This window comes from Magallana gigas, chromosome 8, assembly GCF_963853765.1.
Source record: "Magallana gigas chromosome 8, xbMagGiga1.1, whole genome shotgun sequence".
NCBI lineage: Eukaryota > Metazoa > Mollusca > Bivalvia > Ostreida > Ostreidae > Magallana > Magallana gigas.
This window is the reverse complement of record NC_088860.1, coordinates 38,695,242-38,722,064: the sequence shown is the minus strand read 5'-3', so window position 1 is coordinate 38,722,064 and position 26,823 is coordinate 38,695,242. Positions and strand designations below refer to the sequence as shown.

Here is a 26,823-nt window from a genome sequence, read left to right as displayed (position 1 = left end):
GCAGAATTTCATGTTTTAGTGGTGGGTCTGGTCTTGCAATTGATTCTTGGCTGGATCGGAGTTTGCCAAGCTAATTAAACCTCTTGACATGCCAGGAAGTCTATTTATTCAACAGGCCTCCTGGTTTGTCTTGTTACAATGGATGGCAAGCTCGTTTGTTGGTGTCAGTTGCCAAAGTCTTCATTCATCATCTTTAATATTTTCAATAGATGATATGATTCTTTGTCAATTTCCTTGACTACAATAAGTCTAACCCCCTACCTTTCTCCTTCCACATCCATACAACTTTTTTTACTCTCTACAAAAGGAGGAGATTTTAGTAATCAACTTTGTATTGTGTAATCATTTCTAAATTTGGGGGTCAGTGTCTATGGATAAGTTCTTGTAAAATTTTACTTCATGGTGTACATGTATTTCATGTAGATATAATTTCGTGGACAACTCATATATAATGTAGATTCAATGAATCACTACATTGAGAAATTGTAAATACATCTATGTTCTGTTTTTGTTTTAAATCTTTCAGCATACCGGTAGTTTTGGTCAGGTAAAATGTAAAATCTATTTTTTTGTATAATGCCATAAACCAACTTTTATTCAGGACTTTATTTGGTGATTTACTTCTGATAAACTGGTTTGCAACAACTAATGCTCGCACCTAAACCTTATCCTACCTCATGTTGTTACAACAACCATACATCAAGGACTGGTTCAGGGCGAGGAATATTCGCTGCGACGAGGCTCTCGCAAATCTTGCTAAAATTTCACGCACGTAAATAAAAGTTACTGTAGTTTACAGTGTATGAAAAGCTCAGTACTGCCTTCCTCATACTAGTACGTGCTATTGAATAACATTTTAGTCCCGTCAGCAGAGCATTGGTTTTTACTTTTTGAAATAGAGTGTCCTGGGTTTGAGCCAAGTTATGGACATTCTTCCTATTCTATTACACTGCAGGCATTCACAGCTAAGAACCTTAAGTCTTGTTCATTCAATAAAAAAATTATTAATATTGGTATAATTAGCAGGATTAGGAAGTGAGACTACAGAAGAATCAATGTGATATTAGTCATATGTACATGTATCAATTTATGTAATTGTATGTTGATATTATACATATTTATCATAAAATCATAAAAACATTTTCTGGAAAAAACTAAGGGTAAAGAGATCACAATGATCACTGCACAATAATAGGTCATAATCAATATTTTAAGTATCTGTACCTTTATATGAACAGACAGTTAGGTTTATAATTCTATGATCCATCGTCCTCAAATGTAAATATAAGAAATAAACTGATATATGTTTATTTCTTTTTCACAGATAGAAAAACTTCAAAATCGTGACTATGCAGTGCCAGACATAAGTGAGGATTTGAGGTGGCTGAAATGTGAGAGGGGACGAGACAAAATGGAGGGAAGCGGTGGGACCGGCCAATCAAAACAGTTGTCTTCTGTAAGTTTGAGAGAGAGAGAGAGAGAGAGAGAGAGAGAGAGAGAGATGTGAAGCGCAATTGATTTAAGATTTAGGTACTCAGACCACTGACCAGCAAATCACGAGTTTCAATACCTGCTTAGATTTTACTACACTTTAATAAAATTACTTGAATATGATAGGTAGCATGATGCATAAGAAATATATAATTTAAATAAGGTAGGCAAAAAAAGTATGTTATTTTGAATAAAAAATTGATTTTCAAAAATTTACAGTTCAGCAAATATGAACAAAAACTCCAGGTGGATTTCAGCGCATGATCTGTGGTTTACAAGCCTGATACCTTAACCACTGAGCTATGATGATATTCAACAAAATTGATTGATACAAATAGTTAAACAAAACATTTAATTCATCATCTTGTGACATAGTCTCTTAAGAAATATACTATAGTAAGTCTTGATGTAGTGAGGTACCTTAAGGTAAAACAGACCTCCTTAAAGGGGATTTTGGTCAAATTCTATATTTCTGTTTTTATCATTTACAATGATATAGGAATGCCTTTCTATTGATCAAATGAAATTTAAGAGTCAGTCGTAGAGTTACATGTATAAGCAAGATACGGGGCTCACAATTTTTTGTCATGTAAACATTTAGGCTGGTGCCCTGTTTTTGTTTACATCAGTTCAACATACCATGAAAAATCTTTTTCAAGCTGATTTGTCTAATATGTTCTTTTTCATTTTAAGCATGAATAAACAATTCCTAACGTTTAACACATTCATTTTAGATCAAAAACTGGAATTTTCACTTTAACATTCAAAATGTAAACAAAAGCTTAGTTTACATTGCAAAGAATTGTTAACTATGTAACTCGCTTAAAACTTAATGGATGACGCTCAAATTTTAGTTAAATTGCATATTAAAAAATGCTTACTGAAGCATTGTAAACATTAAAATTGGAAAATAATTTTTGACCAAAATCGTGACCATACCCCTTTAAGCTTTGTATTGACAGAATGTTGACTATGTAGAGTGGTTGCGATTCACTGAAATCTTTGATTATCTTCCCTAGGTTATTGGTACACTGGAAATGGAACTCCGAAAACTACAACAGTCCAATGAAAGTCTGGCACAGGAGAACACCAGTCAGGTACAGCCGGGAACTAGTTTAATGAGAACTAGTGTCAATGATTTGAAGATTTCAATAAAATCTGATGTAAAATGGGCTGAGAAACAATTAAAGAAAGGCAATGTAGTTACCAGTTTGGTAGATTCTAGCAATCAAGATGTTAGATTGTGTGTGGGTTTTTTTAATAATTGAATGCTCTGGAAAATATTCATGTTGTGAATAAGATATCTTATTGGTAATATTTTTAAGGACATAATTTAAAACAAATTAAGAGTTAAACTATAGATATAAATTTTTACAGTATCAAAATGAAGAGATTCAAGAAGATTAATTCATACTTGTATTATAAAAGCCTTGAGGTAGAGTTACAGAGTTATCTTTCTTTAGAAAGATTATCATGGCAATGAATAAAAAAGAAGACATTCAGAACAGATGAATGTAGAAAAACAGTATGGCTGCAGCTCATTGTTTTGAATTCTTAGATAAACTGCTTTGTTACATTGGTGTAGGGATTTAGATGGGGGAGGGGTGGAGAGTCTGTTTTTAATTGTTCATTAATTGTTATATTTTAAGAACAAGTTGGATCCAAAATGAACTAGCTAGCTCTGCTTTATTATTTTAATATACAGGTATTTACTTCACACCCCTTCAAAATTAAAAAAAAAAATACCACCCCACCTCACTCCCACCCCCCCCCCCCCCACCCCCAAATAAAAAAGAGGCATAGAGAGATGGTCTTTACAAGGAAAGCATGATTATTCACATTTATAAACTTCTATCAGGAATTATAAGTCACATATTTATACAATAAAGAAGTCTTTATAGGTATAACTTTACAGAATGAATTGTCTTCTCTTATAGCACCAGAGTATAAAGGCATTGGAACAGAAACTAAAGCCTTTGAATGAGAAAAACAGAAAGTTTCTGGAGAAAAACATGGAGCTGACAAATATGAACCGAAACCTGAAGGACCAGTTACAGAGCATGTCAGAGGAGAATAAGAAACTGGTAATGATTACATGTCAGAGGAGAATAAGAAACTGGTAATGTTTACATGTCAGAGGAGAATAAGAAGCTGGTAATGTTTACATGTCAGAGGAGAATAAGAAGCTGATAATGTTTACCGGTACATGTCAGAGGAGAATAAGAAACTGGTAATGTTTACATGTCAGAGCAGAATAAGAAACTGGTAATGTTTACATGTCAGAGGAGAATAAGAAGCTGGTAATGTTTACATGTCTGAGGAGAAAAAGAAACTGGTAATGTTCACATGTCAGAAGAGAAAAGGAAACTGGTAATGTTTACATGTCAGAGGAGAATAAGAAACTGGTAATGTTTACATGTCTGAGGAGAATAAGAAACTGGTAATGTTTACATGTCTGAGGAGAATAAGAAACTGGTAATGTTTACATGTCAGAGGAGAATAAGAAACTGGTGATGTTTACATGTCAGAGGAGAATAAGAATCTGGTAAAGATAACATGTCACAGGAGAATAAAAAAATTTGTAATGTTTACATGTCAGAGCAGAATAAGAAAGAACTATATATCGTCGGAGGTCCTAAAGGACTATGTGCGGTATGGTCAAATATCTGCCCCCGATTTCAACCAATTTTTTAATTGTATCGTATAAAAATAAAATCTTCACAAATCATTGTATAGAGGATTCCTATAACTCTGATGTTGATTTTAGTCATCATTGCTCATTCGCTGTTTATCTATGACGTCACCTAAATGACCCAATTCCCGCAAATATGCAAACAAATGAAAATAATTTAATTCTGGTTGTAACGCGGCATTTGATTGGATAGAAAAATTAAGTTAAATTTGTATAACCTGGTTTACACGTCACAAAGAACCAACGTTAAAAACGTAATAATCCGCTTGACGTTACGTTTGAATTTTGAACAGATTAATATCATTTTTAAAAGTAAAACGGACTCAATTTGTACAGCAAATTACAGAAAATTAAATTATAAGGAATGAACTCAATATCTACCCAAGTTATACTGGTATTATAACCTGGGTTGGAGCAATTTACGCCTTTTTATAATCTGCTTCACAGATTATAAAGGGTAAATTGCCCCAACCCAGGTTATACGAGTATAACTTGGGTAGACATTGAGTTCATTTCTTAAATATTCTCATTTTTGCTCTATATTTTGCATTCTGAAGTATAGAGCGCAGGTCTGCTCAAGTGCGATTTTAACATATGTTTTTCTTCAGATAGTTATACACTTTATACTAAAAAATGGTACTTGAGCAAGCCTGCGCTCGATGTTTCCTAGTTGTAAAACCATCCGAAAACACCCATATTTTGCCACAAATCATCAATTTATCAAAATAATGCAATCTTCATGACGTCATTTCTACATTATGACGTCACTGTGGTGATAACCTTTTACACATTTATTTCCAACATGATTTTAACTATCTTTCACGTTATTTTAAAAGCTCTTTCTTAAACTTTGATTTTGGGGGCAAAAAATGCATAAAACTGCACTTAGTCCTTTGTTACAGTCCTTGAGTCGTGTACCTTTTGTTTTCTTCGCGTATTTGTAGAGATTAGGTTCTAGGCTAGACATTCTGTGAAAAAAATTTACTACTATATGTGACATCACTTCTTACTATACAGCAGCCGATAATGCGATAAAAAAAGGTAACATTTTTTATTTCAAATTTTTTTCATCTTCAACTATTGCTAAGATTTCTTATTCCCAAATAAAGTTACAGATGAAAATGGCCAAATACTCGTCTAAACCTAAAATTTAAGAATATAACAGTGGTTGTCTCAATGTCTCCTTTGTTGACATCCAGTCAATGAAAGTCATGTGATCTGATTTGAATGTTCAAGGCCAAACAGAGATAATTTTAAGTTACGAGAAGTAAAGTTCCTTATTGCATTTGAAGTTTGTTTTGTGTTATTGTTAGGTTAATCCCGTTTCCAAAAAGAAACAAGAACAGCTTGTATTCCCCAACAAATTTCACAATGCATACAAAATGGTTAAGGAACATGAAAGTTTCAGTGAAAAAGGCATCAAGGATATTTAAAGTGCCAGATGCTACTCTCGGAGGTAGAGTTTTGCTTAAAGTTGACCCAGAGACTACAGTTTTTTGAAAGAGTCCGGTGTTATTGTGTTACGGTTTATTATATAATGTTCAATTTATTACAAAATATTTTTAATTTATTTTCATAATTTGCTATATTGTGCAATTCGTTATTGTTAGCTCGATTGTCCCTTATCAACTAATATTTAGATTGCTTTGGCCTCATAGTTTTGTTTATATCTGACGTCACGACTCTAGGACCAGTTTCCAAATGGCCGACTCCGCTTCATTGGTGCTTAGACTGCTCAATTATTTGTTTATCAAATAAAAAAAATGATTACAGTGTACAGTTTTACGAAGAAATAGATGTACTTTAGATATGCTATTAATAATTTAATGTCACAATTTTCATTAAGTGATTAAAGTGGCAGACATTCTTAGGGTAACGACTCATGGACCTCCAAGGATATGATATGAGTTAAATTTGGCCCTCTTTTTGCGAATGGTCAATATAAAGCGCATGCTTGAACAAGGAAAATTTTTTTGTCACTTGTTAGTCTTGGCTATATACATCTTTGATTAAAATCTTTTGTTTGTTCAAGCATACGCTCTATGTTTTCTGAAAGAAAAACTGCTTGAGAAAAAGCTGTTTTATGCTAAAAAATGCAAAAATGGCGGGAAAAGGTTTTCTTTACGATGTCATATTTTTAAATTGTGGGCACTTGGATAAATTTAAAGTGTCTAAGTTTTCTCAGAATAAGCTAGAACAATCAAGTTTGAGATAACTCAAAAGTTTGTGTGTACATTTGTTGAAGATGATCATGTATGTATATTCAAAATATTTGTTTCAATCAACATGTCTGTGTAATTCACAGAAGGACCAATGCGACCAGTGTAGGAGGAAGATGAAACAGCTGAGTCAGCAGTTATCCCAGGAGAGGCTTGAGAAGGCGACCCTGGAGCTACAGGCCCAGACCCTGCAGGGACTGAAGCAGACGTGTGCAGACCAAGAGAAGGAATTGGATGCCCTGAAGCTCAGTGTAAAGGTAAGACTGACTTGTGCAGCGCCAGATAGTTCAGTTGATAGAGCACCTGACAAGAAATTCAGGGGGCCCCGGTTCGAATCCCGGTCTGCCGGTCTGGTCCATCATTATTTCTCCCGTCCCGTTACACATCTATGTAAAAAAGTCACCACCACGTGTCTATATACAGCATACAGTCATACACACACACAGTTTCACGTATGCTTGGTTTCATCACACAAACAGTTTCCAAACTCAGTAACTCAAATCCAAAGACCCACAAAATTACAAACCACTTTATCCAATGGAGAAAATTTAGAGCAATATATTGTATTATAAATTATGCTTGCAAAAAGCTGCTGTGACATTTGCTATGCATTTGTAATTACATGTATAATATACTTTCAACAAGATCCTTTATATTGCACAAGAGTGTAGAACTATTTCCTTGTATCCAGGAAATTCATTTACTCTCTCTACAATGATTCCTGCTATCTCGACCCTTTCAATATGGGGACATTTATATGTCAATTAAGCATCATTGAAAGTGTTTGTTAATATAGTGATATGCATATAATGTGAATGTATATGGGGTTACAGCAAACAAGGATTGGATGTTTGGGAACTAGTTGTTATAGTGATGGAATCAGAGGATCAGGTACTAGCTGTTAAATCCATAGATTTCCGATGCCTTTTTTTCGTAAGAGCATGGAAATAGCTTTAATAGAATTTTTAATCATACCTACAAGATATGATATGTATTGGATATATGCAAATTACTTTTCTGTTAAAAAAAATTCAGATAGTTTGAGGGCCGTATGGGTAAAAAACTTCTAATATTTATACCCCCGCAAACGAAGTTTAGGGGGGTATATTGGTTTCACCTTGTCCGTCTGTCCGTCCGTCCGTCTGTCTGTCCATCCGTCTGTCTGTCTGTCTGTAGACGCAACTTTGTCCCCCCTATAGAATTTTTTATTACTGCATGGAACAGTTTGAAAATTTGTACATATGTTGAACACCATCTGAAGATGTGCACCTGCAATTTTTTTTAAGATCAGACAAGATTTAATGAATTTATGACAATTTTCATTTTCCTTATTCTATATATTGTACACTAATGTTGAAAAGTAAGGGAGGTAATCCTTACAGATTTTATTAATTGATTAATAGTATTAAAACACTCTAAAATATATTGATATAAATACATCCAGATGGAGGTTTTTTGTCTTTATGTCTTAATTAATAAAAAAAATTATTTTTTATAAGTATTCTATCAACTGACAATGCAAAGTGTTTGTTTGTCAATGATAAATTCTTAGGAGCTAATGAGAACATCAAAGACAAGTGTGGCTGAATTCATTTGTCCCAAGGGAGTCATTATCTGAACCATGGTTCAGATGGAGCATGTGTTTAGGGGAAAATTGATAATCTGTAAAACGGGTGATGGTTTTGGGGCTTTTTAAAAACTTTTTCATGTAAACCAAAAGTTTCTATCATTATAAGGAAATAAATAATATCATTATTAATAAAAAAGTTAAACTATTTTTAGAAGTTGTTTAAATTTATTAGTCAAGTAAATTGATTAAGTGACCCTATTGAGCATTAAATTAAATGAAATTCAAAATTACTGATATGATTGTAGTGTTTTGGCACTTTTAAAATTGTTTGTAATATTAAATTTTCTTTTTTACATATTCTTACATAGTATGGTAATTATGGTAATGTTTTGGGAGTATATTAAATTTAACAAGCTCATCAAAGAAAATCATAGTCCTATGGGATCAATTTTCTGATATGGAGTTCCATTGTGCCATAATTAAGAGAAAGTGAGGAAAATTTGAAACAACTAATTGCATCTGTCAAGACTGTTATTAGAAAGATATTGAAAGTTTTATCAACAGAAGAGCATTGCTTGGCTACTGGTATTTCCATTTACTGCAAAGGGAGGGGTTATTGTCATTTTGTTGGTATTTCTTTAAATCAATTAAATTAAAAAAAAATATCATCAGATACATAAATTTGTAAATGTATTACTGTTATAGATATGTATTTACAGTGAAATTCTGACAATTTTGATTTTAATTTTTCTTTGTTAACTAATTTTTTTTTTTACAATTCTAGAAATTTTTTTTTGTATGTGTTCCAAACCTTTATTATTCAATTTAATTATTTGTCCTATTTGAAATTATCCTTGCGGGGGTATTAGTCCCATTAGGACAGTTTTAGTTTATTCAGAAATGTATAAGACATACATTGTTCTTAAATCACTAAGATAGTTTGCGTTTGAAGAATGCAACTATCTGATGTTTATAAAGGTACTTGCTTTTCATGATATCACATGTAACTAGGACTGCCAAGGCCTTAAAAAAAAAGTTGTGTGTTTAGGGTAACCCGACCTAACCTACAAAAATGCCCCGATCCCAACATTTTTAGATGTCTATTTTTATCTAATTGTGAATTTTATATTATTTCTATTAAAAAATCCGTTTTTAAATATGACACAAACAAACATTCTTAGGATTCATGCAGAAAAAAATATGATAAAATAAAAAAAAATCCCTACCTACCTAAATTAATTTTTTTATCAGTGTTACCCTAAACACACAAATTTTATTTATAGGCCCAAAGATTAAACCTTTTCAAATGAAGTAGCAAAGGAATGATGTCACATCGGTGTCGTGATGTACAATTTTTTAAACTACATGATATACTTCAAGATAATAAATAAATTTGATCCTGTTGGAACAGAAGAGAGGAGTAATATAAGCTTTGTATGATTTAATATGCTCCACAGTGATATACAACAACAATACATAGGAAGAAGGAATATGTCAATTTTACTTGGATAATCTAGCTATATAGTCAAATAATCAAATAATTATGTAAAATATTTGTGTTCTTTATTGCTTTTATTATACTAAGTAAAACAATTTGAATTCTTTTTGTTAACTTGTATCATTTTCTTCTAGTTACAAATTAGAGTCATTCTCTCAGAAGTTTATTGATAAGATCTGCACAGTCATGTTTATGGTTTATACACACATGATTTAAGTTTTGTACTGAAACACTTTGACAAGTCCATGATAGTCACCTACCCACAGTGTGGATTTATACAGAGACATTGACCATATATTTGTTACTTCATTCTCTGTCAGTAGGTACTTCATGAACTCCACATTAGGACTCAGGAGAAGTATCTTACTGTTATAAAAGTCAGTAACAATAATGTTGCAGTGTTTATCACACACTACATCAGTTGGGAAACATTTCTTCATCCATTTCTGACCACGGTAGACAGACTTCAGAGATCCAGAGAAGGATAGAATCACCAGTTCACCGGTAGATCTACTTGTCCTGTTTACTACACAGATATCAGTGTTACCGTTCTGTTTGACTTTGAGTAGGAAAGTAAACAGCCTGGTCTGACCGTCCTTCTGGTACTCGTACTCACGGATGACGTCACCGGTCAGTGTCACGTGTCTGACCAGACGTCTGCTGCGTGAGTCTGGTTGTAATGGTTCTGACTCAGTATCTCTCAATGTGACCAGCAGTCCCCCTTCTGTTGATGGACAGATTGCCACTAATGCCAGTGGATCTGTACTGGATACTGTAGAGACTGAGCCTGACGGGGACAGACGGACAATGGAGTTGTTCTCATAATCAGTGGCATACACATCACCATTGTCTGTTACACATACATCATTTGCTTCTATATTAAATTTCATTCCATTCTCACTCCCTCTATTAACTTGTTGAATGTTACCTGATAGGAAAGTTCCAACAAAACATGTATCTTCATTGATTGCCCCCATAATAAAAATAGGTTGATCTCCATATTGAAATGAATGTGTCTCATTAACAGTGATTTCATCCAAATTAAATGTTTGTCCCATCATAGATTCAAGTAACCCTTCACTGATGTCCCCTCTCCTGTATCTCACTGAATGGTCCCCCTTCTCTATATCAATGTCTGTGTTAGACACAAGGCTTGTCAAGTCTCTGAGGTTTTCTATCAAACTATAGTCAGACATCGTACCATGTTTTTCCTCCAGGAATTTAACTAGATCCATTACTTGTTTGGTTTTCTTTTCTAGGTCTAATTTCTTCTCAATCACTTCAGCATTTTTTTGTTCCAGATTTTTCTTCAAATTAGTCTCAAGGTTTTTCTTGATTTGAGCAAGTTTTGACACAATCGCTTCATAATGTTTCTGAAATTTAGAGACCTCAGAATCACAACATTGCTGGTTGTTCTCCATTAGTTTGGTTGCCTTCTGTATCTTCTTTTCCATCTTTTTCACATCTTCCTCCTTAACTTTACTCAGAGTCTTCCTTAGCTCCCTTCTCCTTAGACTTCCCGCTGTGGGTATCGTTGTCCAGTCGTGATCCTTGTGGTCTGTTTTGGCACATTGTGAACAAATAAACTCATCACAGTCCTCACATGTCATGTCTATTCTTAAATCGTGTTTTTCACATGTTGGGATGTGTTCCTGAGCAGATCCAAACGAATATTTGGAAGATATGGCTGCCATAATGTTTCTGTTTGAGTGCTCCCCTATCGGTGAAGCAGATTTGCGTTATAAAAAGTGTACTTCAGTTTTGAGCAACAAATACCCGGTACTTCACAGCTAAGTGTTTTTTCCCAATAAAAGTGGCATGGTGACTCAAAATAGATGTTTTACTTTTTGATTATGACAATGGAAATAAAAAGAGCTCCTCGAGATTTCATCGTATGGAAGGTTTCCTGCATTATAAGTCTTCACCTATTAATTTACAGGTCAATAAAACTCACCCGGAAATTGCACATGTAAACAAACTGAGCTGTTTTGGACATTGGTTTAGTGTCACGTGATTGCGATTTCTGTCTAAAAATAGTTACAATGGGATTGACACACTGAAAAAAGAATATGAAGCTATACAATGATTGTGGTAAGAAATATGCATTTATAGAGAATGCATCTTAATAAATATATAGTTCATTCAATGAGAGGTTTCAGGCTCATAATGTATGCAACGCTGTAGTATTTACATTCCCCTGCATTTTCGTGACTATGAAGTGGAAGGAAAACTCAATATTTTGGTGTTGGCCCAATGCGTAATTCTATTTTTCTCTTTTTATTTTGATTTATTTACTTTTGAACACCATTATTTTTCAAAAGTTCAACTTTCCATTTGATAATATAAAATTTGTGGAAATCATGTAAAAATTTGATATTTGCTGAATCATGGGTTTGTGCGTCACCATGTCCCTTTTATTTATCTAAATAATGCATCTAGAAGATACGTTTGTTGTTATCGACAAAGAAATCAATACCTCAGTTTTATAATTATAAGCATAACTTAAAATTGAACTGCAAAAATGTCATAAACATGCATGCTTGCATGTACATGTACAGTATATTGAATAAAAAACATGAAAGACTTTATTGTTAGAACAATGCTGCAGTAGAAAGTACATGATAAAGAATTTTCTCAGTAACTTGAAACTTTGTGTGAATGTAGTGTATGTTATAAAGGACCTTTAATGGTTAGAATGCAAGCCTTAATGGTAATTGTATGTCCTACTGAATAGACCTGTGTCAGACCTGTATAGATATATCATATGTGATTGATTTTCTGTTCAATTAATCTGGTGAAAACAATTTAATAATGTGTACACAACAAAGTAAATTTTCAACAATTTAAAAAAAATTATACCGAATAATATATAATAATAATAAACGGCAACTCTAGGCCACATTATTGTAATATTAAAGTAACAAAGTTGTTTAATATGTTTTAATTAAACCAAGTTCATGCAAATTCTTTACTTTAGGATTACTGGAGATTGTATCATAAATTGTCCAAAGGCAAACAATTACCTTAGTTATATGTATATTGATCTGAATAGCTGTTAATATTCTTCAAGAGCAAATCCCAAAACGTCATATGTTGTTAATGTATACAACTTGAATATAATTACAGGAAAAGGACCGGAGGATAGAGCTTGTACAGCACAGAAAAAGGAAGAAAAAAGTGCTCAGACCTCTCGAAAAGGTGATGTTAGTTTTATTTTTATAAATGTGTATGCATTTACCATTCTAATATACAGTGTACCAAGATCTATGATATATGCATACCATTCCTTTTAATTATGACAGTTAATTAGTAATTTTGGCATACATCAGATCCCTACAGTATATTTTGAACACTAAGTTTTTTTTCCAAATTTAACAGTTAGATGTCAACAAACAAGTTACATGTAAAATAAATTAAACAATGATGGATAATTTTTCAAAATTGCATTTTCGATGCCCAGGAAAATTGAATTATATCAATTAACAAGTAATAGCTTCCCAAAAAGCTTGCCTGACTAAACAAAATTATTCAATGTAAGCATGCATGTATCAGTTAGGTTATCTTATCAGTAATGAATTTTAATTTTCACTATACTGATCATAAATTTATAAATGGAACGTGCAAATTTAAAACGAAATGTCAGTCCTTTTTTTTTTCAATCTAGAACATGTACATATATACTAGTATCACTTGGGTTAAAATTCAATTATTTTATTAGTTCAATTTTTTTAAGGAATGTATACACATATCATATAAGTGCATGTAAGCTTGAAAGCTGGAGATTAAATAGTCATTTTTTTTTAAAATTGTATTTGTTATATTATTAAATGTGTGTGGGGCAGCTTTATCAAAATTATCTCGACAAGCAATTAAAAAAGGGGTGAATTCTCAAATTCATGAAAAAAAAGCCCTAAATGTAACTTCAATTCCTTATTTGCAGTTCATTTATTACGTGCTCCTACAAAAGTAGAGGAGGGCAAATCTATGATATTTCAATTAATTATATAAAAGTTAAGAAAAGTGCCTGCTGCAAAAAAAGTAGGAAGGGGGAAGCAGTCCCCCCCCCCCCCCCCCCAACCCCCGATGCTACGTGTCTGAGATGTTTACAGAGCACGGTGTGCTCTGTGGTATTCGCATGATCCCAACAGACTGGTCCACTTATCGGCACGCAAAAACTATGAATGAGACATTATGGCACGAAGTCATGGCCCCGAGGTTATAAAACTTTTTCCATACTCGTACTCCAACTCGTGCTCCGAGTATGTGCTCAACTGAGTACGGCTCTAAATACCGAGGTTATAAAAGTTTTGGAGTACGTTCTCCGCTGAGCACTATTTGGAGTATGCTCCAAAGCCGATCGATGAAATTTTACATCTCTGGAGTAAGACAGAGCACAGTAATTCATGTAAATAGTCCTGGCATGTAGGCAAAGTGTACATGTATTCAGATTAATTATTTATCAACAAAATGTAACACATTATTTACATGTACATATTACCTTCTTCTTGGAGATGTCTGCATCTATAACTTATGAATTTTTGAGCAACAAAGACGATAAATCCAGTGTAATTGGTGAAATTATCAACAAATTGTGTTAATGTCAATCTCTCTCTCTCTCTCTCTCTCTCTCTCTCTCTCTAATGAGACTCAGATTGTGATTCATATTGCATTATGAATAATTATAATTATAATAATTGATAATTATGTTGTAAGGAACGATATGAATATAAAAGAAAGAAGTAAGAATTTACACTGATATGAAGAGAGTATTTCAACATAGAATTTAGTTTGATATATCTTAAGTTTTCCTCAGGCTGGCTTTTTAACGATTTTGATATTTTACATGCCAGGAAAAGCTAAGGTCAAAAACAAAGCCAATACAAAACTGGAAAGTCACTGCCCCCAAGTGGATATCTCTTAAGATATTTAGTGAGCAGTTCCTGTATTAGGAAAAACAGGGAAGAGTTTAACTCAAAAATACTTTGAAACATATACTTGGGAAAATCACAAAAATACTGAGGAGATCCGTTTATTTTCACACTTATATAGTATACACTAAGGAAATTATATGGGTATTCCAATTTAATTGCAACATACTATATTTGCCTTAATTCTTGTGAGAAAAAAAAAACTAATATCTTTATATTTGTTATATTATTAAATGTGTGTGGGGCAGCTTTATCAAAATTATCTTGACAAGCAATTAAAAAAGGGGTGAATTCTCAAATTCATGAAAAAAAAGCCCTAAATGTAACTTCAATTCCTTATTTGCAGTTCATTTATTACGTGCTCCTACAAAAGTAGAGGAGGGCAAATCTATGATATTTCAATTAATTATATAAAAGTTAAGAAAAGTGCCTGCTGCAAAAAAAGTAGGAAGGGGGAAGCAGTCCCCCCCCCCCCCCCCAACCCCCGATGCTACGTGTCTGAGATGTTTACAGAGCACGGTGTGCTCTGTGGTATTCGCATGATCCCAACAGACTGGTCCACTTATCGGCACGCAAAAACTATGAATGAGACATTATGGCACGAAGTCATGGCCCCGAGGTTATAAAACTTTTTCCATACTCGTACTCCAACTCGTGCTCCGAGTATGTGCTCAACTGAGTACGGCTCTAAATACCGAGGTTATAAAAGTTTTGGAGTACGTTCTCCGCTGAGCACTATTTGGAGTATGCTCCAAAGCCGATCGATGAAATTTTACATCTCTGGAGTAAGACAGAGCACAGTAATTCATGTAAATAGTCCTGGCATGTAGGCAAAGTGTACATGTATTCAGATTAATTATTTATCAACAAAATGTAACACATTATTTACATGTACATATTACCTTCTTCTTGGAGATGTCTGCATCTATAACTTATGAATTTTTGAGCAACAAAGACGATAAATCCAGTGTAATTGGTGAAATTATCAACAAATTGTGTTAATGTCAATCTCTCTCTCTCTCTCTCTCTCTCTCTCTCTCTAATGAGACTCAGATTGTGATTCATATTGCATTATGAATAATTATAATTATAATAATTGATAATTATGTTGTAAGGAACGATATGAATATAAAAGAAAGAAGTAAGAATTTACACTGATATGAAGAGAGTATTTCAACATAGAATTTAGTTTGATATATCTTAAGTTTTCCTCAGGCTGGCTTTTTAACGATTTTGATATTTTACATGCCAGGAAAAGCTAAGGTCAAAAACAAAGCCAATACAAAACTGGAAAGTCACTGCCCCCAAGTGGATATCTCTTAAGATATTTAGTGAGCAGTTCCTGTATTAGGAAAAACAGGGAAGAGTTTAACTCAAAAATACTCTGAAACATATACTTGGGAAAATCACAAAAATACTGAGGAGATCCGTTTATTTTCACACTTATATAGTATACACTAAGGAAATTATATGGGTATTCCAATTTAATTGCAATATCTTTATATTTGTTATATTATTAAATGTGTGTGGGGCAGCTTTATCAAAATTATCTTGACAAGCAATTAAAAAAGGGGTGAATTCTCAAATTCATGAAAAAAAAGCCCTAAATGTAACTTCAATTCCTTATTTGCAGTTCATTTATTACGTGCTCCTACAAAAGTAGAGGAGGGCAAATCCATGATATTTCAATTAATTATATAAAAGTTAAGAAAAGTGCCTGCTGCAAAAAAAGTAGGAAGGGGGAAGCAGTCCCCCCCCCCCCCCCCCCCCCCCCCAACCCCCGATGCTACGTGTCTGAGATGTTTACAGAGCACGGTGTGCTCTGTGGTATTTGCATGATCCCAACAGACTGGTCCACTTATCGGCACGCAAAAACTATGAATGAGACATTATGGCACGAAGTCATGGCCCCGAGGTTATAAAACTGTTTCCATACTCGTACTCCAACTCGTGCTCGGAGTATGTGCTCAACTGAGTACGGCTCTAAATACTGAGGTTATAAAAGTTTTGGAGTACGTTCTCCGCTGAGTACTATTTGGAGTATGCTCCAAAAGCCGATCGATGAAATATGAAATTTTACGTCTCTGGAGAAAGACGCACGGTAATTCATGTAAATAGTCCTGGCATGTAGGCAAACTGTACATGTATTCAGATTAATTATTTATAAACAAAATGTAACACATTATTTACATGTACATATTACCTTCTTCATCTGCAAGCATGGAGACGTGTTTGCATCTATAACTTTTGAATTTTTGAGCAACAAAGACGATAAATCCAGTGTAATTGGTAAAATTATCAACAAATTGTGTTTATGTCAAATGTCTCTCTCTCTCTCTCTAATGAGACTCAGATTGCGATTCATGCATGTGATGATAAAGTATAATTATGTTGTAAGGAATGATATGAATATAAAAGAAAGAAGTAAGAATTTACACGGATATGAAGAGAGTATTTCAACATAAAATTTGGTTCGATATATCTTTTAAAAGTTTTCCTGGCTTTTTAACGATTTTGATATTTTACATGCCAGGAAAAGGTAAAAAAACGACACCAGTACAAAACTGGAAAGTCACTGCCCCCAAGTGGATATCTCTTAAGATATTTAGTAAGCATGCAGTTCCTGTATTAGGAAAAACAGGGAAGAAAAATAGAAACATATACTTGGGAAAATCACAAATATACTGAGAAAATCTGTTTATTTTCACACTTATATAGTATACACTAAGGAAATTATATGGGTATTCCAATTTAATTGCAACATACTATATTTGCCTTAATTCTTGTGAGAAAAAAACATTTCATATCTTGAAGGGGTGGGGTGGGGGTTGGGGTTGGAATTGCATCAATGAACATATGCCAAAAACCAAGGACACATGTAAAGTTTCTCATTATTTCAATATTTTTGGAAATGTGCACGAGAGTTTAAGAAAATTCACTAATTGAAATATTTTTGATATTTCCAATATGAGGACCATGTTAAACCATAACAACGTGTTCAAGGAAACTGTGTACTAAAGTTGCTGTATTTACCCTAATTTTGTGGGGTTTTATTGATGGTTCAAGTTTTTCTCACTTAGTCAAGGCTTGAAAATGTGTGTTTAGAATTTATACATCCACGTACTGTGTCATTTCTAAATACATGTGTTAATTTTGATGCATTTGACATAAATATTTGGTTACTTTGGATGAAAAAGGAATAACTATATGAATTATTTGAATTATTATAAGTAAGTCACTTGCTAATAAAATAAAACAATTTAAGAGATGAATACTAGTATTCCCACAGCTATTAGCTATATAGAGAAAAATCTCTCACATGAAAATATGGTATTTTATCACAAGTAGTACATGTATTTTCAATCGTTTGCATAGAATAACAATAATCCCCTTCATCTCTCTCTCTCTCTCTCTCTCTCTCTCTCTCTCTCATAAATTCTAGCTTATATCATGCGGGTTATGATTAACTAAAGTGTTATCTTTTTTTTTTTAAATAAACAAGCTTTTAATTAACTGTAAATAACCCGAATTCTCAAGCAGAATATATACATCAATCATACTTAATGTTTTTCCATAATCGTGATTTAAGAATAAAATTTGATGTCAGAACACCAAATTTGATTTTTAAATATTCATTTGTAGAAAGATGCAAATATAATATTTAAGACTATGGGGTCACTGGGACCCACCATCCTTATATTTGAGCGTTTATCATCAAATGTTAAACCAAACAATGCATTTTACCTTACGTATACTTAGACATGTCTATGCTCTCAATGTTTTAATTTGAAATAAATAATAATAAAGATCGTAAGGTAGGTGATGTTCCATGGTAAAATTTCTTTGATATTTGGAAAAAAAAAATCAAATACTGGTAGATGGTTTCGGAATGGATACCCTACCTTCCCGCAGTAAAATTAAAAAGAAGTTGTGGCCTACATTAGACAAAGAACACATCTAGATCTCTGCAGCTACATGTAGTATGTATGGTCACCTAGGAAGCCAAATATGTACGTCATCATTTTAAAAATATTGCCAATATTAAACTTTAAAATTTGAAATCTTATCTTTATGTTTACATCTAATGCCCTTTAACCTGTGTTTTAATTATTTCCTGCTGATTCTTGATTACTTTCTATATTTCCAAGTAAGATTGCTTTTTTTTAAAGCAATATGAGCTGTATTTTTTAGAATTTTATTTTGCTGCAAAAACCTGCTAGTATGATAAGTCTGCCTGAAACTTAACTTTTATGATAAATAAGATTTTAAAAAATCATTGATTTTTGTCAGGAGAAACATTTCCCTTATAAGGAATATATAGCAGATCAATTTTTGTACAGGACGACAATAATTCAATTTTGCTCCAATTAAGGCTTCTTAATGGCTTTTCCCACAAAAACAGAGCTTACAGAAATTTTAAAACCATGATATTTTTTGTCATTTTAGTACAAAATAACATTTTCTTCAAAAAAATTTTCAACATGAAAATTGCAGCTCATATTGCTTTAACTTTCAAAATAGGTTTTTATTATCTTTAATGGTCTTGATATTTCGAGATAAAAAGAAATGAACCTTGTTCAAAATTACTCTAAATTTCAAAGCGTTTTTGACACTACAGAGGAAGGGCGATTTATAAGCCAATATTTCCACATGCAGACAGTAGCTGTTCTATGAAAATTTTTAAAAAATTGTTCCTTAGGTGAGCGATGTGGCCCATGGGCCTCTTGTTAGTGAAATATCTTGATATTGCTTGATCCCATTGTCTGCACTGCTTCGGAGAATGTAACTCTCTAACTTTGAATTTTATTTATATTGTAATCAAAAATTGATGGAAGCAGTAACTTGGGACAGAGTATAATCATGATATATAGTCAGTACGAAATTTACACTGCATACATTTTTGCATATGGCTAGACTTATTGGAAATCCCCCCCGGTTCCGACGCCTATGAAAAATAATTAAAAATTAAATAATTAGGGCCCTCTGTGGGCGCCGTATAGTGATCACGTCTGTCCATCCATCTGTCCATCTTTCCGTCCGTCTGTCCATCTGTCTGTCCAAGATCACTTGTCCAGAGCATATCCTCTCTCCCCTTGGCCCGATCTTGCTCATACTTCACCCACAGTGAGCCTTTGGGTAAAGGGTGTGCAGTGACCTTGAACTATGTTTCTAGGTCTAAGGTTAAGATCTTAGCAGAATCATAAATAAAATCTTTGTCCGGAGCATATCTTTTCTCCCCTTGTTCCAATATAGCTCATACTTTACGCACAGAGTGTCTATGGTCAAAGGGGTGCAAAGACTTTGAAAGAAGTTTGTAGGTCAAGGGTCAAGATCATGTCGGACCATCTTTTTTTCAGACCATATATACTTTCCACTTCACCCTATTTGGCTCATACTTCACATAAATGGAGCTTATGAATAATGGGTGTGTAGTGACCTTGAACCAATTTTCAAAGTCAAATCTAAAGATCAAAGCAGTATCATATAAAAAAAATCTTTGTCTGGAGCATGTCTTCTCTCCCTTTACTCCAATCTGGCTCATAATGTCACCCTCTTCAGATTGAACCAAAATGCCTGTGTGTAAGGTAATGAGATTGAATTAGAAGTTCTATGCCAGCTGGAAAATTGTTTCATCCTATTGTCCACTAATTAAGTGAAATTGCTCTTGAATCAATTTTTGTCATTTTAAAAAATTTACTGATTCATATAGCATGAATGAATACCGGTACTTAACTTTTTGTGATAGTAAAAATGAAGCCATATACAGTAAAAATCGTTTAGTACAAACATGGATATATTGAAATCTCGGATTAAGCAAAGTTTTTAGCTCACCTGAGCTGAAAGCTCGTGAGCTATTCTGATCACATTTTGTCTGTCGTCCGTCTGTCTGTAAACTTTTCACATTTTTGCCATCTTCAACCAAACTTGGCACAAAGCATCCTTAGCCTGAGGGGATTCAAAGTTGTAAAAATTAAGGACCACACCCTTTTGCAAAGGTAGATAATTAGGAATTTATGAAAATTTTCTAGAAATTTCAAAAATCTTTTTCTCACGAACCATAAGACCAGGAAAGTTGAAACTTGTGTGGAAGCATCCTCAGGTAGTGTAGATTCAAATTTGTGAAAATCATGACCCCCAAAAGTAGGGTGGAGCCACAATGGGGGGTCGAATTTTACATATGAATATAGAGAGTAAATATTTAAAAATCCTCTTCTCAGAAATTTATCAGCCAGGAAAGCTGAAACTTGTGTGGAAGCATCCTCAGGTAGTGTAAATTCAAAGTTGTGAAAATCATGATCCCCAGGGGTAGGGTGGGGCCACAATGGCGGGGTGGTCAAAGATTAACATAGGAACATATAGAGTAAATCTTTAAAAATCTTCTTCTCAGAAACTTATCAGTTAGGAAAGCTTAAACTTGTGTGGAAACATCCTCAGGTAGAGTAGATTCAAAGTTGTGAAAATCGTGATCCCCAAGGGTAGGGTGGGGCCACAAGGAGGGGTCAAAGTTTTACATAGGAATATATATATATAGAGTAAATCTTTAAAAATCTTCTTCTCAAAAACTAATCAGCCAGGAAAGCTGACACTTGTGTGGAAGTATCCTTAGGTAGTATAGATTCAAAATTGTGAAAATCATGACCCCCCCCCCCCCTGGGTAGGTTGGGGCCATTATGGGGAGGGGGGTAAAAGTTTAACATAGGAATATGTAGAGTAAATCTTTAAAAATCTCCTCACTGGCCAGGAAAGCTGAAACTTGTGTGGAAGCATCCTCAGGTAGTGTAAATTCAAAGTTGTGAAAATCATGATCCCCGGGGGTTGGATGGGGCCATATTGGGTGGGGGGGGGATGTTAAAGCTTTACATCGGAACATATAGTGTAAATCTTTAAAAATCTTCTTCATAAAAATTAATCAGCCAGGAAAGCTGAAACTTGTGTGGAAGCATCCTCAGGTAGTGTAGATCCACAGTTGTGAAAATAATGACATCCCTGGGAGTAGGGTGGGGTTACAATGAACAATCAGCCAGATAATTGTTAAGACTTTGGCCCCAGGACATTTCATCGGCCTCACAAGAAGGTTCAGAGTTTGATGTAGCTTTATATCCCATATATAAACAATTGTTAAGGATCTGTAATCGTATAGTGGTTATATCTTTAATTTATACCAAGAATCCCATGATATTCTTTCGTCTCTAGTTGCTTAAGTAAGGTCAGTCTCAAATCCATAACTCCGGAATAATGTAAATGTTCTAGAAATTTATATCAACGCTCAATCACTCTGTCAAATATTTACAATTACTTCAAATTAACAAGTACCTTTATTCCAATTTCAATGTGAACGAAAACAAGTGTAAAGGTTTTCAATATATTTAATAATGAGCATTAAATGCGACACAAAAATGATATTCACAATGAAAAATATAGGTATACTGTTATTGAATTCACCGTCCAAACCAAATAGTTTATTTACTATTATTTAGCCTACCTTATAGTTAATATTAAATCCAGGAAGTATCCCGAACAAATTATAAGTACCCTCCCGCACGGACAGAATGAAATACACAACTAGCCTAACAGGTTTCCCAAGTTAAATTTAGAACAAAAGAAACGGAAGGGAGAATCGATCTATCTATAAACGAGACTATGAACGAAACGATGAACGAGACAGGAAAAGTAGACTAGGGCCCACCTATCTACCCAAGGAAGTGAGTTGACTCGAACCTTAGAGAAGATTCCACGTCAACTTCCGGACGAAGGCAAATCCTGACTTTATATACACCGCGCTCTAGGGGTGTGTTTCTCTTAACCAATCAGAACGACTATATGTATTTATAACTCGAACTAGCTTTTCCCCCACATCATTATGAATAACACAGACACTTTCCGAATGATACTTAAACAAATACAACCAATCATATTTATCGTTACGTTTTGCTTAAGCTATAGACAAACATGTGCTTGACATGTGACCATGCTAAATATAATCCTATCACAGATCTTTTTGAGAACTGCAAAACTCAACATGTGATATGACTATAAAATCATTAGAAGTTAGAAAAGGTTATAAACATAAGAATATCCAGGGGGGAAAATGGATTTTATTTATACAGGATCTACATGTACCGTATTTCACGGAATTTAGGTCGATACTTTTTTCCCCTGACATGTGGACCTCGCCCTATTCATCGCTTCGCCCAATTTATGTTTTTTTTTTTTTGGTTGGAATTTTGCAAAAATTTATGCAACCCTCCAATAAAATCATGAGTGTTTACTGTAATACTGCTTGAATTTCTGTGTAAAAATCGTATGGATTTTAATCAATATACTGTAGTAATTTATCATTTAAACAAAATTAAATGTAAATAGATTTATTTCTTCTTACATTTCTTACTTAGATCACTGACTGAATCATTAAATGCTGTCATGCATTTTGATCGTGTGCTTACGATAAACAGGAAATCGATTTCGCGCGGTAAAAGTAGAATGAGAACCGTACAAAGGGTAATTACGGGGGGAAATATCGTCGGGTAGAAATAAAAAAAAAAAATTTGTTTTCATAATAGAATACATGAACAAGTCTTTTTCTGTATATTCAACATAAAACTTTCGATGAAATTTTAGCCAGGTGTCTCTGAAATCAGTCTGGGTAGCGCTGACTTTATTTATACACAGTTGAACTCTCGGCACATGCTACTCATGCCTGCAGGCTTCAATAAGATCAGAGGTTGACTCGTGTGTATATACACAGTAAAAAGTCACATAGAGACACAGGGTGGCATGTGCTACCGTAGTCATGCCTCCAGGCTAGGTAACTATCCCCTGGTTAACACCAGTTTGTACACGTGGCAGGGAAGTAATAAAAAACGATCTTAAATTAAAACCGGCCGTACTGAATTATTTGGTTTGAAAATTTTGACGCAATTTCAGACATTTTCTTACGATGTTTTCAAGAAATACATTTTATTTCCCTTTTGTTTAAAACTCTGAAATAAGATTAAAGGCTACTATATGATAACGTTATTGGTTTAAACCATTTATTCATTAGAACTAGCGGTAATTTTTCGACCAATTCTTCGAAGTCGACCTATTTATACTTTTTTTTATTTTATGGCTAAAAACGGCCTCCTTCGCCCAATAAACCGTATCGACCTAAATTCCGTGAAATACGGTATTATTGAACATTGTCCAGATAGTTTGTATTATGACTCCATTAAACTGATTTTATCAGACCTATTTTTCCTCAGGTGAGCGATGTGGCCCATGGGCCTCTTGTTTTGAGATACCGGTAAAATTCTTAACAATTAAATCTTTGCAAAGTTTTACTGTTAAATTGAATTCAGATAAAACATTAATTACCGATATAGCAACTGATTTTAAGTCCTGTACAGGTGAATAATAACGAAATTGAACACTTTTATAACAAATTTCTTTACAATTTTAAAAGTTTGCACTACCATTCAACATAATAGTTTGTATGAATTTATTTTCACATAAATTCTTCAATTCACAATCCAATAATTAAAGGTATCAAAAGAAATTGCATTCATTATTATAAGCCTGCAGTTAGCAAAAATTGTAGTCTAGTGAAAGAAAACATGTTTATTGTGAATTTGCTATAGTTATTGTTACAATTTTGTTACACAGATATAATGAATTACCGATATAATGAAGTAATTAAATTCACTATAACCAAGTTTTACTGTAAAGCAAAAACATTTTTATAGTGAAACATACTGAATAAACGCTGAAATCTTGTGAAATAAAAGTGATCCACATTATTGACATCTGAGCAACAATCCTATGCACTGAGCAACAATCCCATGCACAATCCTATGCACTATCTGACTGACTACAGGCTTGTTATAGGGTGTAAAGGAGACGTTCTATGGTTACGATGAAGAGGATACCTCCATTGGCTCCGACATTTCTCTGTCTCTGTCCGCGGGAACAATCTCCGATGAAGAACTCTGTGAGGAGGTAAGATTAAAGCATTGATAGCAGCTAATTATAATACAGTGAGTTCTACAATCTACATGCTTTAGTTTTTACCAATTATAGAATTGTTTAGTGCAATATACATGAATTGCAAAATACAATATCCACAGATGCAATGTGTATTTGGGTGGTTTGCAGGATTTCATGAATTCAAAAAACAATGCAATCGTTTAGGAAAATAGAACCACTGAGTTCTTACATGAAATGAAATATATTCATGCACAGTATCACAGATGTCACATGTCCTATTTAAACTTTTGAAGAGTTCCTCTGATTACAAGGCTTAATTAACTAATTTTACAGTACATGTACTTGAAAAGTAAAAAGCAGAGCTGTATCCCTTGTGTTGTTGACATATCAACTATTGATTACATTGGAAAGCCTAAATAATGCATGGATAAAAGGATAATTTTAGCAACCCCCAGATATCAAAACTGTTGAGATATAACTTTCTATTAATTATATAAATGCTGTCATATGTTATTGCTCCTTATATTCAGTTGTCGCGGTCAGAGATCGAGAAGAATTACCAGAAGCTGATGAAGGAACACATGGAGCTCCAGCGACTTCACGCTCTGTTGACCGTTAAGAGTGGTACCTACCATGACCCCCAAAGGGAACTGAAGGTCATTTAAGTGATTATGTAAAATATCCTCACTGTAAATAACTTTATTAACAAAAATCAATTTTTTTAAAAACATATTTCATGGTTGGTATAGGGTCATTTTTATATTGAAGAGAGAGAGAGAGAGAGAGAGAGAGAGAGAGAGAGAGAGAGAGAGAGAGAGAGAGTGTTACAATGTAGTTTAATAATATCTTAATAAAACATATGTTGCCCATAGACTTCAATGCAAAATTCAAGGTGTAATTAGTTGGACCATAATCAAAATTGTGAAAATTCCTTTGGTGAAGTATTTTTATTTGATAGAATATTCGACCTTTCATTTATTAGGTACAAAATGTGGTCGTTATACATTGAATACCTTAAGTGATGTTTTGAAAATGAATTAGAAAATTAAACACTTATGCCAAAAGCAGGGTGAAGGCCATGAAACTATAAAAGATCACTTTAAATCTTACTTTCCTAATATAATTTTTTTTTCTTAGAGTGATTCTGTGCTATTTTAAAAGATTTGAGATGAATTGTTGTTTCAATATCTCTGTGTAGACTTTGTAGTATTATAATACATGTGTTTTGCATTTGCATTTTGCAAACTATAAATTTCCTTGTTCCTGCACACATTTTGACTTTATGAGTTTCCTTTGAATTTTTTAAAAATCCAGTTTATGTAGTAAATACATCACATACATTGTGTCATGCCCCATTGTTTGTATAAACTTTAATCTACTGGTATGTCTCAATCTTTATAATACATATTACATTTTTACATCCATGCTGTTTCCCTTCCCACATAAACCGTATTTTCAACTACACAAAAGCAGATCTAATTCATTTAATATCAGATAATCCAACTGCTGCTAAAACATCATCCTTTTCTCACAACGCAGCACTGTTAAGGCTTACTATGAAAATATCAGCGGATTTAAACGTTCATAAAAGGATGCATCTATTATTACAAAATATTTATGTAAAGTTATTTTATCATGATATAAATGTGATATTAATTGAAACAGTTCAGTAAATGATACTTTGTATGACACTTAGTGTGGTCCCTTAAGTTGATGGTCACGTGATATGTGTTGATAATTCTCCCGATTGGAGGTCATAAACAAATTTCAATATTACAAGAGCATACCCTTATTTGAAATGAAATTTCAAATGATAATTAAATTCTACTTTTCTGGTAGATTTTGAAAAGTGCTGCTGCTTTGTATAGAGTTAATCTTTTATTATTAGTTAAGAATAAATATCAAAGAAATGAGCTCTGGTTAGAATTTATAAGACCTTCACTTAATATTTTACGTATTTATTAATTCATTATGTAGATTTCATACTAGTGAAGCAGCAGCACTTTTTAATAAATTCGACATTCCCTTAATTTATATCCAAAAGATTAAAATGATCTGTTAAGTGTATGCCCTTGTAAAAAGCAATTTAGATATAAGGCTTCCCGATGTCAAACACATAAAACTTGTACGTTAAACACTCTAGAAAAGAAATACCGTAATACACGCTCTCAAAAATAATTACGGTACATGTCGAATCAAAACAAGGATAGATGATAGGATTTAAGGGTATAATAATTGTTTTATGATTATGCTCCGTTCATTTATAAAATACATTTTCTCATGTTAAAAAATTGATTGAGCTAAGACTGCCTCTCTCTACACATAGTATGTGTCAAAATTTACAATATAACGTAAAATCGACAAGTGCACAGCGATCGGTCTGTTGTTTATATTTATCGTTGTTAGACTTATTTGACTACAAAGTTGCAGGCATAGGTAATCTTTAATGAAGTTTAATTTTT

At 33.4% G+C, this 26,823-nt stretch overlaps 2 protein-coding genes across 10 annotated transcripts in view; one reads left to right on the top strand and one right to left on the bottom strand.

Annotated features, from left to right (window-relative positions):
• The window catches only part of LOC105335627 (uncharacterized), a 78,588-nt gene that overhangs the window by 7,714 nt on the left and 44,051 nt on the right, over positions 1-26,823 (top strand). For 6 of the 9 annotated variants that reach the window (XM_066068342.1, XM_066068347.1, XM_066068341.1 and 3 more), the window contains exons 2-8: positions 1,325-1,456; positions 2,511-2,588; positions 3,429-3,575; positions 6,489-6,659; positions 12,597-12,668; positions 24,263-24,373; positions 24,892-25,017. In XM_066068342.1, coding sequence (XP_065924414.1) covers positions 1,412-1,456; positions 2,511-2,588; positions 3,429-3,575; positions 6,489-6,659; positions 12,597-12,668; positions 24,263-24,373; positions 24,892-25,017 — 750 coding nt within the window. In that variant the 5' untranslated portion in view covers positions 1,325-1,411. Of the gene's footprint in view, positions 1-1,324; positions 1,457-2,510; positions 2,589-3,428; positions 3,576-3,962; positions 4,002-6,488; positions 6,660-7,260; positions 7,294-11,537; positions 11,562-12,596; positions 12,669-24,262; positions 24,374-24,891; positions 25,018-26,823 lie in introns of those variants that run through there. The other 3 variants (XM_066068344.1, XM_066068345.1, XM_066068346.1) reach the window with 3 other exon arrangements.
• LOC136270537 (uncharacterized) lies at positions 9,340-12,575 on the bottom strand. Its single transcript, XM_066068355.1, has 2 exons — positions 12,494-12,575; positions 9,340-11,526 (listed from the first exon to the last, which is right to left on the bottom strand). Exon 2 carries the CDS (start codon positions 11,162-11,164, stop codon positions 9,683-9,685), a length of 1,482 nt encoding a protein of 493 aa, XP_065924427.1. The 5' UTR covers positions 11,165-11,526; positions 12,494-12,575; the 3' UTR covers positions 9,340-9,682.

What these genes read in the sequence shown, in the direction of transcription:
- LOC136270537 (XM_066068355.1), bottom strand. Translation starts at nt 11,164, where the DNA reads ATGGCAGCCATATCTTCCAAATATTCGTTTGGATCTGCTCAGGAACAC.